The following is an 18,367-nucleotide window of genomic DNA, read 5'->3' on the forward strand; positions in this document are numbered from 1 at the left end:
TTTTGCCTTTGCGGCTGTCCATTGGGGAGGGATCAGAAAATCCCCCTCTGGTGATGCTCTCCCCATATGTATAGAGGGCCTGGTTCAGATGTGGACGTTACTGTAATTGCAGCTTCAATCCGCGCGCAGCTGCTGTGCGAAAATACGATACTGCTGTAACCTCCTGGAAGTGTAGTGAGACGCCCACCCCTCGCTTCTCAGATCCAAGCAACCGCATACAAATCGCGTCGCGCAGAATGGGTGAGGGAAATGGGACGCTGGCGCCATATTTGCTGCGCACAGGATCGCAGATGTGGGCAGATATCCCGAAAACGGTCATGAAACGCCTGCGTTTTTGCCGCCAATCCCCATAACCCCTCCAAACGATCCCTGAATGTTGTCACTAGGCGAGTAAATCCTCACTGCGAGCAGCATTGCAAAGGTACCTTGGTGCATGCGCAGGCCATCGATAATCGCTCAACTGCATAAATATCGTCAGTACGTCCACATCTAAATCAGGCCCAGAGTGAAACCGCCATCTTCACTTGAATATTGAAGATAATGGAGACAGCGGTTTTAGTTTGCCTAATGCATGGGGCGGTACACCTGTCAAACCGTATCACAGGAGTCCTAAGGCGAGCTCAGGGAGGACAGAAACCTCCCGTGGAGCAGAAGGGCAAGGGCATTGTGGTTTTAACCTTCATAAATAGACCCCTAGGTCCCGTTCATTAATACACTCAAACATTACAACAACTTTAGGTTCCTTCTGTACTTTCTATAGCAATCTGGTATAAGGCATGAGCCTAATCACTGGTTATAACTGTATCTGTGACTATATAAATACATGGCTATAAAGCTCACAAGTTATATAGCACTGTATAAAAGCTGCAGGAGGATGCATGCTAGCTAATAAACTAACTTCTTTAAGCCAGTGTTTCCCAAACCAGATCCTCATGGCCGACTCACAGTCCAGACAATAAGAATAACCATGGATGAGCACATGTGGCTTAGTTATTACCTCAGTGAGTTTGATTTAACCACGTGTACTGAAGCAGGGATATTCCTAATGTCTGGACTGTGAGTGGACCATGAGGACCAGTTTGGAAAACACTGCTCTAAGGTACAGCATATTATTTATTCTACAAATCTGAGAAAAATGACACTGGGATGGACTAGGGGGCTACAAGTGCACATGGCTGTGCAGTGCTCAGTCACAGCAGCTGATATGGGAACCCCAAGTTGAACGAGAAAAGAACCCTGATAAATGAGAGGATGCAGAGCACAATGTGTTACAAAATGATGACATGAGGGTTTATGTATAGACAGCATTGCTGCTATCCAACTATATTATATGTATGGTTATGTATGTTTAAATATATTATTCAAATTGACAACACTAATGGGTAACAGTATGATTTTTTAATTAGGGAGCCATCATTTATATTGCTTTTATACCTAAATTCCGGGTCTGAACAGGGCTATAAACCAGATCAGACCCGGAATTTAGCCGGCGACCAACCCAGTAAATTCCCGAGTCGGCGCCGTTCACACCAGAGCCAGGTTTGCAGTGACTCAGCTCTTCCGGTGTGGAAGTGGACGCTTGGAGATGACATAATCTCCAAGCGCCACTGAAGGATGCAGCGCGCTCCAGGTCATCATGACCCGGATCGCGCCGTTTACACTGCAGGGTTTCACGGGTTATTCCCGTGTTAAACCCTGCAAGTTACCTGAGTTGGATTATGGGGTCACTCGTCCCAGAAATCCAACCCTGTCCCATTTTACACCAAGGAGCTACCCGGGTTAACCCTGCAATAACGCGGGTTTTAGCTCTGGGGTAAAAGGGGTATTACTGAATGCACAGTCAGTATAGTAAAGCCACATGTAAAAGCTATATGCATTTAGTACAATGTAGCAAGTCAGATATGGGGTGAATTTTGGGGTGTGGGCAGGGCCAGCTCTACGCATACGCATAGTACGCAGCTGAGTAGGGCACCACATAGTGGAGGGTGCCTCAGCTGCGACCATGCGGGCCACGGGCAGACTGGGGACCTCATTCAGAGTCGATTGAAGTGGCCGCACAGTTGTACGGAAAAAGGGGCCGGATATGCAAATGATTCCCTCGCAAGTTGCGTCCCTAAGTTTGGATCGGTAGTTGGCCGACCAAGGGGAGGAAGCGGTCAGAAGACAAAAAAATACGCCCCCTTCTCGTACGCATTGCACGTCATCTCCGGGCATATAAGGATTAATCGAGACCATCGGAACTGGTCGTAGAGCTTAAGGTTGACCATACCCTCTCTTAAGCTCTACGATCATGTCAGTGTAAAAACCTCCCAGGTCACATGTGCCATGACGCTACTTTGTTAATTATGCACTCCCATAAACCGTATGCACTCCCATAAAACGCCGTTCGCATAATGAGGCACGCCTGCGTTCGGATCTCCACTCCCCCGTTTTCAAGCACCTTCCCCTGTTACCACCCACAAACGCCTCAATCTGTCACTCAAACTACCGACCAGGCTGTGTTCAAGGAGAGAGAAATTTCTGATCGTAGCGGCTAGTTTGCGCACGCGCATTGCGAACTTTATGCATGCGCAGTATAGCGAACATCGGTGGTGTGCGGCCGCAATGACCAACTCTGAATGAGGTCCTGTGTCTCTGTGACACAGCTGCACCGCACGTGTAGCGCTGACTGGACGGAGTTCGGTCAGCACCTACACAGTGACAAATACACAAACACACAGCCATCGGCAGCTGTGTGTTTGTTTTAATTAGCAGCCAATGAGAGTCTGTCAGACTCTCATTGGCTGCTGCTCCCACTGCCGGAGCCAGGCTGGAGCTCACTCATGAGCTCCATCTTTCGGCTCCCGCAGTGGGTAATGGGAGAGACGTCATGACACAACAAGGGGGGGGGACTACTACAAGGGGGGACTACTACTAGAGGCACTACAAGGGGGGGGACTACCACTGGGGGCACTATATAAAGGGCAAAACTGGGGGTACTGCATAGGGGGTACCACTACTGGGGGCACTGCATAGGGGGACTACCACTGGGGGCACTGCATAGGGGGTACCACTACTGGGGGCACTGCATAGGGGGGACTACTACTGGGGGCACTGCATAGGGGGCTTACTACTGGGGGCACAAGGGGCACTGTAAAAGGGGCTCTGCATAGGGGGGATCACTACTGGGGGCACTGCATAGGGGGGACTACTACTGGGGGCACTGCATAGGGGGCTTACTACTGGGGGCACAAGGGGCACTGCACACAGTGGACCACTACTGGGGGCACTGTAGAAGGGGCACTGCATAGGGGGGATCACTACTGGAGTCCTGCATAAGGGGGACCTCTCCTGGGGCACTGCATAGGGGGGACCACTACAGGGGCACTGCTTACGGGGGACTACTACTGGGGGCACTATATAAGGGGCACTACTGGGGGACCACTCCTGGGGCACAAGGGGTACTGCACAGGGGGGACAACTACTGGGGGCCCTGCATAGGGGGATCACTACTGGGGGCCTGCATAAGGGTGGCCACTACTGGAGGCAATGTATGTGTGAACACCATCGTGGCTTGCGACGAGACCCTATGGTTGGGTCTCGGCAGCCGCAAGCCCCAGGGAGCATCCTGCTATAATCGAGCAGGAAGCTCCCCACTGACATCACTGATGATGTCAGTGCGGCCGCCCACAAAACGGTAGGCGTTTCTCTCTCGCTCCAGGGCTTGCGCACGCGCAGTGCGGCCGCTGCGCGTGCACAGGGCTAACTATCGACCCAGTTACGAGCACATCGGTGCTTGCGACCGAGTCTGAATGAGACCCTATGTTTGTTTTTTGTTTGTTACATTTGTTTGTTACATTTCACACATATATTTTTCAGTTTTCTAACACTTTCAACACTAAGCAGTCACTTTCACTTACCTAACACTTCACTGCTATTTTTTATTTAATTTTGTGTGGTGCCCTGGGGTGGTTTGGCTGAGGATGGTTTAGGGGTGCTCCACGCCCCAGACATGAACCCCCATAGTGTTAGGGACTGACCCGATGAGGTTACCTTACATCTGGCCTCATTTTTTTTCTATGTTGTAGTATTAATTCTCAGCTAGGTAGCACATCCCATTATAAAGAGCTAGGGTGTGCAGTCCAGGCCCCCTTCCCCTGAAATATTTAACAGTATGGCAATAGTCTGGGCAGCTGCAAGCACAGGAGGTGCCATAGTCAGCACCACCCCATTCAGAAGCTGCACCACCACCTCTGCTGCAACTTACATTGGCACAAGGGTGGGGGCACTAGCCTCAGCTCCTCAGAATGTAAAGCTGGGTACACACCTAGCAGGGGATGTAGTGATGTTGCCGGCTGACGGGATGCCAGCCGTCGGATATACTGACGCCAGAATCCCGCCGCCTGGAATGAGATCGGGATACCGGCGTCGGCATCCTGAACCACCGGAATCCCGAATCTACTTGGCTGGGTATGTGTTTGTCCCCGGGGAAGGGGGGGGTTAGGTTTAGCCATCCCCGGGAGGAACTTATGGTTAGGCACCCCACTGGGAGTGGTAGGGTTAGGCGGCGGGAAGGGGGGTGGGGGGGAGTAGGGTTAGGCACCACTAGGGGAGGTTAGAGTTAGGCACTCCCCTGGGAGACTTAAGTTTAGGGTGTGGGGAAGGAGGGTTAAGGTTAGGCACACAGGGGAGAAATTAAGGTTAGGCACCCCCCCAAGGCTAGGGTTAGGGGAGGGATAGTGTACTTACCTTTCCTCATCGGGATTGTCACTTGTTGGGCTTCAGTGGTCGGGATTTGAACCAGCGACTCTTCAGCCCCGGTATTTCATACCCATTCCACCTAGTAGAAATATCTGCAGATGATGGTTGTTTGTTCATGCACAATGAACAACCATCATCTTCCATTTGTCAGCGGGTCCCGCTGGCCGGGTTTGCGGCGCAACTCCCTCCCTGTAGCTGCCGTGGCAAGTGTACGGGTGGTCAGCTGATCGCCTGTACACACAGCACGATGGACAGATACATCTGCCATCGGTTGTGCTGTACAGCCGACGCAATATGCAATATATTGACCGATCAATTGATCGGCCAATATATCTCCCAATGTGTACCCAGCATTAGTGTGATGATTGGCTGTAACAATATAGCCGAGAGCCCACTCCCTGGGGAAGAATATTCACATGCGTGAGTCAGCAGCACCACATGCAAGAAGCTGCTGGCTGCTTATCCTTCATGTCACTGACCGTTGCCACATTTGGGGGCACACACGCGCATAAGCATCAATGCCAAACACAACCTATATAATGTAAGTTAGAAGCTGATTGGTTAGTCCTTTAGGGGAGATGTACTGAGTAATAAAGTGGAGAGAGATTAAGTACCAACCAATTAGCTTATGTCACTTTACAGGCTGTGTTTGAAAAATGACAGTTAGGAGCTGATTGGATAGTACTTTATCTCCATCCACTTTATCACTCTCCAAGGCTTAGTACATTTCCCCCACATTTTTTTCTCTCTCTAAGCTTTGATAAATACCCCCCTGAAGGCTGGAATAAAAATAAGGATTCAACTAGACCAGAGTCTCTCATTACTAACTTTCTATGGTAACTTCAAGAAATGCATTCCCAGTAGTTATGGTTAATATTATTACTGACAAGAAATCGGATTATGCAGATACTTTGAATTTAAATGACATCCAAACATCACAAGGTCGCATTCCTTTGCAGCAGGTATGAAAATGAACAAGTAAATGGGACACGTGATTTCTCCAGGTGCCATGTGATGCCTCCTGCCGGATATGCCAGTGCTGTGTCACTAAATCCCATGACTCACAGGAACACTATGGAATTCAGCCATAACAATAGATGTGGATGACCCAGTTTGGTGACTAGATGGATTGCTGACTCCACATACAGATTGCATCAAAAATGAAAGGATGTGGGATTTTGTGTGGACTTGTTATACCCGTTCTACGTGATTCATCATCATGTAGCTAATCCTAAAATCCAAGGAAATCAGTGAGAAAATGTACATTTTCCTCCATGCAGGCAAAGGAAAGCATAATTTCACATGTGAGGCTAAACTATGCTAAATCAGTCTGCTCTGCGAGAAATCTACCTCAGAAACAGAAGCTTTGGTTAACCCAATATTGTTCAGCAGCAAGCCACCACAGGGACATCAACATGGGCTTGAATAACTGATATATACACATAAAGCTCCCATCAATAATACATATTATATGAGTTAGATGAGCCCCAGTTAATTAAGGAAAAAATCAAAGATAAGTTCAGGAGAGTTGGGTATGGCATCTCGACAGAATGCTAACTCAATTATGTAATTGTCATAATCATAACACTCCCCCTAACCCTAAGTAAATTTTCCCACAACCTAACCCTTACCCTCCCCCACTGATAACCCTAAATCTAACCCTCCCCCTAACCCTAATACTTACCATTGGGATGCCGGCAGTCAGAATACTGAGAGCTGCATCCCGACAGTCAGAATCCTGACCCAATTAGGTAAGTCTCCTAACCCTAATCCTCCCCTTAACCACCTTTCCAGCAAGCTAACCCTAACCCCCTGCAGCCTAACCCTACCCCTCCATAGGCAAACCTTAACCCTCCCCCTAGTGCCTAACCCTACCCCCCACAGCCAAACCTTAACCCTCTCCCTAGTGCCTAACCCTACCCCCCCACAGCCAAACCTTAACCCTCCCCCTAGTGTCCAACCCTACCCCCCCACAGCCAAACCTTAACCCTCCCCCTAGTGCCTAACCTTACCCCCCCACAGCCAAACCTTAACCCTCCCCCTAGTGCCTAACCCTACCCCCCCACAGCCAAACCTTAACCCTCCCCCTAGGGCCTAACCCTACCCCCCACAGCCAAACCTTAACCCTCCATCTAGTGCCTAACCCTACCCTCCCCACAGCCAAACCTTAACCCTCCCCCTAGTGCCTAACCCAGCCCCCCACCTCAGCCAAACCTTAACCCTCCCCCTAGTGCCTAACCCTACCCCCCACAGCCAAACCTTAACCCTCCACCTAGTGCCTAAACCTACCCCTCCGCAGCCAAACCTTAACCCTCCCCCTAGTGCCTAACCCTAACCTCCCACAGCCAAACCTTAACCCTCCCCCTGGTGCCTAACCCTACCCCCCCACAGCCAAACCTTAACCCTCCCCCTAGTGCCTAACCCTAACCTCCCACAGCCAAACCTTAACCCTCCCCCTAGTGCCTAACCCTACCCCCCCACAGCCAATCCTTAACCCTCCCCCTAGTGCCCAACCCTACCCCCCCACCCACAGTCAAACACCCTAGTGCCTAACCCTACCCCTCCACAGCCAAACCTTAACCCTCCCCCTAGTGCCTAACCCTACCCACCCACAGCCAAACCTTAACCCTCTCCCTAAGTGCCTAACCCTACCCCCCCACAGCCAAACCTTAACCCTCCCCCTAGTGCCTAACCCTACCCCACCCACAGCCAATCTTTAACCCTCCCCCTAGTGCCCAACCCTACTCCCCCCCACCAATGGCCAAACCTTAACCCTCACCCTAGTGCCTAACCCTAACTCTAACCATCCCCCTTATCTTAATACTTACCATCGGGATGCCGGCAGTGGATATTCTCGCGACAAGATTCCTACAGCTGTCGGCATTCCAGCAATGGTATTCTGAGTGCCATCATCCCGACCGCCGGAATGGTAACTACATCCTGTTCAGGAACATACAAATATCTCACAGGTCAGACTGAATGTTATGCATATAAATAACAGATGCAAATTCAGTCATCTCTCCTAAATGTTTTAAAATTTTTCTTGATTTTCTACAAAAAACACTTCTATATCGGCAGGTGTGTAATCCAATCACATGCTTCCATTATGTCCAAGCTCATTCATAATTCTGCCATGAATCTGGAATGAAGGTAACCATACAAACCCTCGATGGGCCAAATTCACATAGCCGCAAGTTCCATAGCATAGTGTTACAGTATCGCACACTTTGCGGGACATTTTCATCAACCGCGCACTCAATGACCAGCAGTTTGTGGGCATTGCCGCAATGTCACGCATTAATTCTGCCGTGTGACCCGTGTCAAGTACATGGAACCCCAAAAAAGTGACAGAAAAGATAGCAGGACAGTGTAGAGAGCTGCCAGTGGCCATAAGCACAGTGTTGGAGACAGTTACATGGCGTCACAAGGTTGGTATTTGCAACTTTTTTGAATGATGGAAAAATTACAGCCAGCTAGTGTATTTCAGCAAAGATAAGTGACTAGAGCAGGGGTGGGCAATAAGTGGCCCCTCAGCTGTCGTAGATCTACACATCTCAGCATGCCCTACCAGTGTTTTTGTAAGTGGCCCTGCTAAAACTGTTGCAGGGCATTCTGGGATGTGTAGTTCAACAGCGGCTGGAGAGCCGCTTATTGCCCGCCCCTGGTCTAGAGTATTTTGGGATGTTTTAAAATGTCTCTATTATGATTTTTAGTTGGGCATATACAAGTTTGTAAAAAGTCTGAAAACAACATGGCAACTCCCATTGAAAAATGTAAAAAGCCCTTTCCCATTAATACAGAACCCACATGCATACCCCACATTATTCTGCTTTTATTGGCCATATTTTACTAAAAACCTCTAAACACATTATTATTGATTGATAAGGGTGTCCCAGGGGATCTGCATTGTGTCCTGTCATTATTCCATTAAACAATACTTGCCAACTCTCCCTGATTGTCAGGAAGACTCCCTGAAATAGCAGCAATCTCCATGACTCCCTGAAGAGTCTAGCAATCTCCCTGATTACACATTACCCCCATTATGTAGCTGCTACATACAATAATATATAATAATAATAATAATAATTTTATTTATATAGCGCTTTTCTCCTAAAGGACTCAAAGTGCTTTACATTTGCCTTTACAGTACAAAACACAAAATAAGCTTAAACAAGGGACAATAGTGAAATGCTTGGGTGAATAGGTGAGTCTTGAGTTTATTTTTGAAGGATTCTAGAGTGGAGGCCTCTCGAACTGTGCGGGGAAGTGAGTTCCATAAGGTTGGAGCCCCAAAATTGAAAGCTCGACCCCCAGATGAATTCCAGGAGATTCTAGGTACTGTTAATAGCCTTTCGTCAACGGATACACACATATATATATATGTATATATTAGGGGTGAGCGGGTTCGGATTTCTGAAATCCGAACCCCCCCGAGCCCCCCCGATCCGAGTCCGATCCGAGTCAGGCTCGACTTTTCCCGCCTGACTCGGATCTGACATCGAGGCAAAACGTCATCATCCCGCCTTCCGAGTCTCGCGGGTTTTGGATCCTATATAAGGTACCCGCGTCGGCGCCATTTTCTCACTCGGCTGTGGACAGTGAAGAGGGAGGGTGGGAGTTAGTGCTGTGTAGTGTAGTGTAGTGTAGTGCTGCTGTTGTCCACTACTTCAAAGTCCATAGGGGCTGGCTGTGTTGTGCTGTGCTGCTGTTGTTAATAGGGGCTGTGTCCACTACTTCAAAGTCCATAGGGGCTGGCTGGACTGTGTTGTGCAGTCAGTTCCAAAGTCCTGTGCAGTGTCCCAGTCCTAAAGGGGTGCTGTAGTGTTGTCCAGGGGGTGCTCTGTCCATCAGGGGTGCTCCCCCCAAGTGCTAAAAAAATAATATATTTTCTGTGTTTGTGAATTGTGTGCGCAGTAGCCGCACGTGCATCAACAAAGTAGTGCCAAGCGTGCGCCTGTGTCATAAGTAAAGGGCCGGCTGGCTTGACCGTTAAGGGTGCTGTAACCCCCGAAAGTACACTCCAGTCCAAACCTAAAAAAAAATTATTTTCTGTGTTTGTGAATTGTGTGCGCAGTAGCCGCACGTGCATCAACAAAGTAGTGCCAAGCGTGCGCCTGTGTCATAAGTAAAGGGCCGGCTGGCTTGACCGTTAAAGGGTGCTGTAACCCCCGAAAGTACACTCCAGTCCAAACCAAAAAAAAATTATTTTCTGTGTTTGTTAATTGTGTGCGCAGTAGCCGCACGTGCATCAACAAAGTAGTGCCAAGCGTGCGCCTGTGTCATAAGTAAAGGGCCGGCTGGCTTGACCGTTAAGGGTGCTGTAACCCCCGAAAGTACACTCCAGTCCAAACCTAAAAAAAAATTATTTTCTGTGTTTGTGAATTGTGTGCGCAGTAGCCGCACGTGCATCAACAAAGTAGTGCCAAGAGTGCCCCTGTGTCATAAGTAAAGGGCCGGCTGGCTTGACCGTTAAAGGGTGCTGTAACCCCCGAAAGTACACTCCAGTCCAAACCAAAAAAAAATTATTTTCTGTGTTTGTGAATTGTGTGCGCAGTAGCCGCACGTGCATCAACAAAGTAGTGCCAAGCGTGCGCCTGTGTCATAAGTAAAGGGCCGGCTGGCTTGACCGTTAAAGGGTGCTGTAACCCCTGAAAGTACACTCCAGTCCAAACCAAAAAAAAATTATTTTCTGTGTTTGTGAATTGTGTGCGCAGTAGCCGCACGTGCATCAACAAAGTAGTGTCAAGCGTTCGCCTGTGTCATAAGTAAAGGGCCGGCTGGCTTGACCGTTAAGGGTGCTGTAACCCCCGAAAGTACACTCCAGTCCAAACCAAAAAAAAAATTATTTTCTGTGTTTGTGAATTGTGTGCGCAGTAGCCGCACGTGCATCAACAAAGTAGTGCCAAGCGTGCGCCTGTGTCATAAGTAAAGGGCCGGCTGGCTTGACCGTTAAAGGGTGCTGTAACCCCCAAAGTACACTCCAGTCCAAACCAAAAAAAAATTATTTTCTGTGTTTGTGAATTGTGTGCGCAGTAGCCGCACGTGCATCAACAAAGTAGTGCCAAGAGTGCGCCTGTGTCATAAGTAAAGGGCCGGCTGGCTTGACCGTTAAAGGGTGCTGTAACCCACAAAGTACACTCCAGTCCGAACCAAAAAAAAATTTATTTTCTGTGTTTAGCCGCACGTATATATCAAATCGATATAACATAAATGGAGGACCAAACTTTCTCCGATAAAAATAAAATAGAGAAAGATCAAGAACCACTTCCTCCTAGTGCTGAAGCTGCTGCCACTAGTCATGACATAGACGATAACATGCCATCAACGTCGTCTGCCAAGGCCGATGCCCAATGTCATAGTAGAGGGCACATACAATCCCAAATGGCAAAGTTCAGGAAAATGACCTTGAAAAAGACATTTAAATCAGCTGAAGAGAAACGTAAACTTGCCAATATGCCATTTACGACACGGAGTGGCAAGGAACGGCTAAGGTCGATCCCTAGTATGTTCATGACTAGTGGTTCAGCTTCACATGACGATGGAAGCACTCCTCCCACTAAAAAAATCAAAAGAGTTAAGCTGGCAAAAGCACAGCGAAGAACTGTGCTTTCTAAGAAGATATCACAAATCCCCAAAGAGAGTCCAAGTGTGGTGGTGGTTGCGATGCCTGACCTTCCCAGCACTGGACGGGAAGAGGTGGCTCTTTCCACCATTTGCACGCCCCCTGCAAGTGCTGAAAGGAGCACCCACAGTCCACTTGCTGATATGCAAATTGAAGATGTCACTGTTGAAGTACAACAGGATGAGGATACTGGTGTAGCTGGCGCTGAGGAGGAAGTTGGCGAGGAGGATTCTGATGGTGATGTGGTTTGTTTAAATCAGGCTCCGGGGGAGACAGTTGTTGTCCGTGGGATGAAAAAGCCCATCACGGTCATGCCTGGGCAGAAGACCAAACATTCCACCTCTTTGGTCTGGCAATATTTCTATCCAAATCCGGACAACAACTGTCTTGCCATATGTACCATATGTAAAGGTGAAATAAGTAGGGGTAGGGACGTCAACCACCTAGGAACATCCTCCCTTATACGGCACCTGCAGCGCGTTCATAAAAAGTTACTGTCAAGTTCAGAAACTTTGGCTCAGACCGTAAGCAGTCCAGGGACACCTAAATCCCGTTGTCCTGTTGTATCCAAGCGCCTGCAAACCACACCGTCAACTCCCTCCTCGTCAATTTCCTCCTTAGTCAGGATCGGAAGTAGTCCTGCAGGCCATATCACTGGCATGACTGACTCTCCTATCCGGGATTCCTCCGGAGGATCCTGCATTGCTACGCCTACTGCTGCCGCTGCTGCTGTTGCTGCTGCTGCTGGGAGTCGTTCATCATCCCAGAGAGGAAGTAGGAACACCACTACTTTTACTAAACAATTGACCCTCCAACAGTCCTTAGCGAGGAGGATGAAGTACGACAGCAGTCATCCTGAAGCAAAACGTATAACTGAGGCCTTGACTGCTATGTTGGTGTTAGACGTGCGTCCGGTATCCGCCATTAGTGCAGTGGGATTTAGACAATTGATGGAGGTAGTGTGTCCCCGGTTCCAAATCCCGTCTAGATTCCACTTCACTAGGCAGGCGATACCGAGACTGTACAGAAACGTCAGAAAAAGTGTCCTCAGTGTCCTGAAAAATGCCGTTGTACACAATGTCCACTTAACCACGGACATGTGGACAAGTGGAACAGGGCAGACTAAGGACTATATGACTGTGACAGCCCACTGGGTAGATGTATCACCTTACGCAGCAACAGCAGCAGCGTCACCAGTAGCAGCATCTCAGAAACGCCAGCTCGTTACAAGGCAGGCTACGCTGTGTATCACCGGTTTCAGTAAGAGGCACACCGCCGACAACCTCTTAGAGAAACTGAGGGAAATCATCGCCCAGTGGCTTACCCCACTTAGACTCTCCTGGGGATTTGTGATATCTGACAACGCCACCAATATTGTGCGGGCATTACATCTGGGCAAATTCCAGCACGTCCCATGTTTTGCTCACACAATAAACTTGGTGGTGCAGAATTTTCTGAAAAGCGACAGGGGCGTGCAGGAGACGCTTTGGGTGGCCCGAAAAATTTCTGGCCACTTTCGCCATTCAGCGACTGCGTGCCGAAGACTGGAGCGCCAGCAAACACTCTTGAACCTGCCCCGCCATCACCTGAAGCAAGAGGTTGTGACGCGGTGGAACTCAACCCTCTATATGCTTCAGAGGATGGAGGAGCAGCAAAAGGCCATACAAGCCTATACATCCACCTATGACATAGGCAAAGGAGGGGGTATGCACCTGACTCAAGCGCAGTGGAGAATGATTTCCGTGTTGTGCAAGGTTCTTCAGCCCTTCGAACTTGCCACACGTGAAGTCAGTTCAGACACTGCCAGCTTGAGTCAGGTCATTCCCCTCATCAGGCTTTTGCAGAAGCAGCTGGAGAAAGTGAAGGAGGAGCTAAGACGGAGCGATTCCGCTCGGCATGTGGGACTTGTGGATGAAGCCCTTCATTCGCTTTGCCAGGATTCCAGGGTGGTCAATCTGTTGAAATCAGACCACTACATTTTGGCCACCGTGCTCGATCCTAGGTTTAAAGCCTATGTGGTGTCTCTCTTTCCGGCCGACACAAGCCTGCAGAGGTGCAAAGACCTGCTGGTGAACACACTGTCAGCTGAAGCGGAACGTGACACGTCAACGGCTCCTTCTTCATTTTCTCCCGCAACTGGGGCTGCCAGGAAAAAACTTAGGTATCCTAAGCAACCCGCTGGCGGTGATGCAGGGCAGGCAGGACCAAGTTTGGACATCTGGTCCGGACTGAAGGACCTGGCAACAATTTCTGACATGTCTACTGTCACTGCATATGATACTGTCACCATTGACAGAATGGTGGAGGATTACATCGGTGACAGCATCCAAGTAGGCATGTCAGACAGTCCATACCTGTACTGGCAGGAAAAAGAGGCAATTTGGAGGCCCCTGTACAAACTGGCTCTATTTTACCTGAGTTGCCCCCCCTCCAGTGTGTACTCCGAAAGAGTGTTTAGTGCAGCCGGGAACCTTGTCAGCGAAAGGCGTAGGAGGTTGCTTCCACAGAATGTGGAGAAGATGATGTTCATCAAAATGAATTATCAGCTCTTCCAGGGAGACCAGCCTCCAGAAGGTACAGAGGGACCTGTGGTGGTGGATTCAAGTGGGGACGAGTTAATACTTTGTGAGGATGAGGATGTACACACTGAAGAGGGTGAGGAATCGGTGGATGAGGAGGATGAGGATGACATCTTGCCTCCGTAGAGCCAGTTTGTGCAGGGACACATTAATTGCCAGCTTGTTTTGTGGGGGCCCAAACGAACCAATCATTTCAGCCACAGTTGTGTGGCAGACCCTGGCGCTGAAATGATTGATTTGTTAAAGTGTGCATGTCCTGTTTATACAACATAAGGGTGGGTGGGAGGGCCCAAGGACAATTCCATCTTGCACCTCTTTTTTTCTTTGCATTATGTACAGTTTGGGGCCTAGTTTTTCTAACTGCCATCCTGCCTGCCACTGCAGTGTCACTCCTAGATGGGTCACGTGTTTGTGCCGCCCACTCGTGTCGCTTAGCATAGTCATCCAGCTACCTCGGTGCAACCTTTTGGACATAAAAACACTATTGTGAGGTGTGAGGTGTTCAGAATAGACTGGAAATGAGTGGAAATTAAGGTTATTGAGGTTAATAATAGCATAGGAGCAGAAAAACCTACAAATTCTGTGATTTTAGCTGTTTTTATGCTTTTTTTCAAAAAAATACAGATCCAAAACACAAAACCCAGAACCCAAAACACGGAAGGGTGGTTTTGGCAAAACCAATCCAGATCCAAAACACGAAGAAAGATCCAGATCCAAAACCAAAACACAAAACACGAAAAGTGGCCGGTGCACACCCCTAGTATATATTATATATATATATATATACATATATATATCAGATACATATATTCAAAAAAGGATCAGTTTGTACTCATAAACAAGTACATCTTACTAACTGCTTTGGGGGTCATATATATTGATATAAATCAATTTTATGGAACACCTCTCACATGTAGCAGTACACGGCCACTTTAACGTGCACTCGTAGGTGTTGCTTTCACACTCTCCCTAAAAGGCTTTTTCAAAAGTAGGCAATTATGCATAAGAAGAAGGATTTTTCTCTACTTTTCACCTACTCTGGAGCTGTGACTAAATGACACATTAACTTAAAGCACATTTATAATTCAATTGCAAAAAGTTGCAGCCACTGCTTTTACCCACGATTTTAGCCCAGTTTGTATTTGGCCCTAGGTATATGTTTACATTACACCAAGTATGCAGCCAACCACATGCTGTAATATTGGAAATCGGCCCAATATTGCAGTGCGCATGGCCCCATAACAGTGATACCTAAATAATCTAATGGAAATCAACTGCATTATTACTAGGCATATTGGTTAAAGCGAATGCAATCGCTACTGTATTGTATGTACAGTCTCAGAGCCCAAGGAAGCTGGAAGAACTCCGGGGGCCTGTCCCATATGCGGAATGGCCATACAGTATCTCATCCAATCTGGCCACCTGTGTATATAACCAAATTGGATAATAAACTCGCCGCCTGGCACTCAGGCCAAGTGCCAGACAGCCTGGGTGTGGCCTGCTGCTTTACATACTTTCACAGACTTTCGCAATTCAGTGACTGTACGTTCCGGAGTTTGCACACACCACATTCACCTGCCCAAGGGTAAACAGAATACATTTCACAGACTTTGCACAGTAATCATATTTCAGAGTCTCAACAGAAATCAAATACAATAACTCAACATACAAATCCTTTCTAAAGTATTGCAAATAATTTCCTTTAAATTGTAAAATTGATCTATGCAGTCTTCATGAATATGCTTTATTGAGATTGCGTTATCACTTACTGGAATATTATTGATTATTTCTTTATGTGCAGAGTTTGCTGATTAATGATTGAATAATACAGCAGCATATCTTGTTATTATGTTCTTGGCTCTGGTCTGTTCTATTTATTCACTACTAGTAAATCTTGTTTGCACCACCTATTCACAACCCTCGCTCCATCCTGCTCCACTTACCTGTTCCTTTGCTGCAGTGGGAGTTGTTTGGTAGGGGTGGAATATGCCGCTAGCTCCCACTGTGCATGTTGGAGATGGGACAAACCTTAGCCGGTTATTAAATAGACTAGTATAATGGACCTGGCATATGCCGGGTAACCTCAGTCTACATCCACGCTCAAACACGTCTCCTCACTGGTTAGCCCCGACCTCATGCAGCTACTTCCCACTGCTCCGTCGTGGCTTCATCCGTCGCTCCGTCACACCCTTCCCCACTCCCATACTTACCCCAGCGGCCAGGCCACCTCTGCTAAGGCTGTCCCGACTCCCTCACAGTGGAAACCATTGAGGCGCAGGCCCAGGTTTCCACTGCACATGCATTGAGGAGATGGGTCAGACCTTCTACAATTATTATATAGGTAGCTGAATGACCGCTTTATCTTTCTCTAGTATTTAAGAAATCTCGTCCAACTTAACATTTTTCAAACTTTTTAGCTCATTGGCCAATACCCTTCTGCAGCTGAATTTATCATTTCACTTTAGGTTTGGGTTATGTGCCCTTTTCACAAATACATGTGCTGGTATAAGTATTTGAGGTTAGTGGTAATTGGTCAGAAGCCACATACACTTTATCTATCACAGAGATCTAGCCATGCACATAGTAGCATTTTTTAAAAGCAGAAAAAAAAGAAATGTGCAAAAGGAACCAGGAATCAAAATGCAATAAAATGTTTCATTTGGCTCATATGCTTGGGTAAAGCTGGCCACACACTAGACCAACTTTCATCCAACCATCCAACTAGTGAATTGGTTGGAATGAAAATCTGGTAAGGTATGAAAGCAAATGACAAGCAGCAATTTGCTCCCAAACGCCAGAAAATGGACAAAAACTGTTGTTTGAACAAAGTGTTTAGATCAAACATTTAACAAACTTGTCTGACCACCATTCTCATCTGTTTTCTGGCATTTAGGAGCAAATTGCTGATCATCACTTACTCCCATTCCTTACCAGATTTTCATTTGAACCAATCAAGTAGTTGGCTGGTTGGATGTAAGTTGGTCTAGTGTGTGGCCAGCTTAAGAATCCATGTTCATAAAGGAGAGGTTCCCAAACGCAGTCCTCAAGGCTCCCTAACAGTTCAGGTTTTAGAGATGTCCATGGTTGAGCACAGGTGGTTAAATCAAATTGACTGAGGTACTCATTAAGTCACCTGTGCTCAATCATGGATATCTCTAAAACGTGAACTGTTAGGGAGCCCTGAGGACCACATTTGGGAACCTCTGACATAAAGCATAGGGATCAATGCGTTTCAGTGTGATGCTCCATTCAGCTTGTAAAATTAATTCACTTACATTGGCGTACTGCACATTTGGCTCATATGCTTGGGTAAGAATCCATGTACATAAAGCATAGGGATCAGTGCGTTTCAGTGTGATCCTGAATTCAGCTTGCAAGGATCATTCACTTACATAGGCATACTGCACATTTGGATCATATGCTTGGGTAAGAATCCATGTACGTAAAGCACAGGGATCAGTGGGAATCGGTAGGCGATCCGGTGCTCAGGATCCCAGCAGTTAGAATCACGATGCCGGCATCTCAAAAGGGTTAATTAACATACCGACACTTGTTCGACGGTATGCTAACTCTCCCCCTAGTGCCTAACCCCGCACCCTAAACCTAAGCCCTCCCCAACACCCTGATACTTACCTTCGGTATCCTGGAGGTCGGGATGATGGTGCCGGGCTTCTGACCGACGTCGGGATTTCGGCACCGGTAATAGGAGCGTCGGCATCCAGACTGCCAGGATGCCGAATACATACCGATCAGTGCGTTTCACTGCAATACTGCATTCAGCTTGTAAGAATCATTCACTTACATAGGCATACTGCACATTTGGATCATATGCTTGGGAAATAATCCATGTACATAAAGCACAGGGATCAGTGCATTTCAGTGTGATGCTCCATTCAGCTTATAAGAATCATTCACTTATATACGTGTACTGCACATTTACCTACCCTCCAACATCACCCATTCCATTAGGTACAAAATGCTCTGCTCCTGGACTTCCCACCTAATGTATGATTGCAGTCACCTGTGTTGAACTAGGTAATTGATGAGAAAGGTGTTTCAGCACAGGGGTCTGCAATCATACATTAGGTGAGAAGTCCAGGAGCAGAGCATTTTGTACCTAATGGAATGGGTCATGTTGGAGGGTCTGTATTTGCATATTAGGAAAATAATAGGCAGTAGCCCTATGTGTATCCATTCAGCACAACTTCCCAGACACAACCATTAGAACAACGATTTTTGGGGGCAACAAGTAATTTCAAAACAAATTTTTCAATATACTAATATGATTTATTACCATTTTAATTACCCAAGGCTGCAACAGTTTTTGTTTAAGACTTTACTTTTCAAGCTGTCCTTTATTACATCCTGTACAATGTGCATGTTCTAATTGTCATTTAGGGGTCTATTTATGCAGCAATTATAACCC

The 18,367-nt window shown here is 47.5% G+C and overlaps 1 protein-coding gene across 5 annotated transcripts in view; it reads right to left on the reverse strand.

Moving 5' to 3' along the window:
* PAK6 (p21 (RAC1) activated kinase 6) overlaps positions 1–18,367 on the reverse strand; it is a 167,452-nt gene that overhangs the window by 67,587 nt on the left and 81,498 nt on the right. The window contains exon 3 of one of the 5 annotated variants that reach the window (XM_088460787.1): positions 7,569–7,680. The exons of 2 other annotated variants lie outside the window; for them this stretch is intronic. In XM_088460787.1, coding sequence (XP_088316913.1) covers positions 7,569–7,571 — 3 coding nt within the window. In that variant the 5' untranslated portion in view covers positions 7,572–7,680. Of the gene's footprint in view, positions 1–7,568; positions 7,681–16,004; positions 16,054–18,367 lie in introns of those variants that run through there. 2 more of the 5 variants (XM_088460790.1, XM_088460792.1) reach the window with 2 other exon arrangements.

The sequence above is a fragment of the Taudactylus pleione genome, unplaced genomic scaffold (genome assembly GCF_031769625.1).
Source record: "Taudactylus pleione unplaced genomic scaffold, aTauple2 ptg000985l, whole genome shotgun sequence".
Classification (NCBI taxonomy): domain Eukaryota; kingdom Metazoa; phylum Chordata; class Amphibia; order Anura; family Myobatrachidae; genus Taudactylus; species Taudactylus pleione.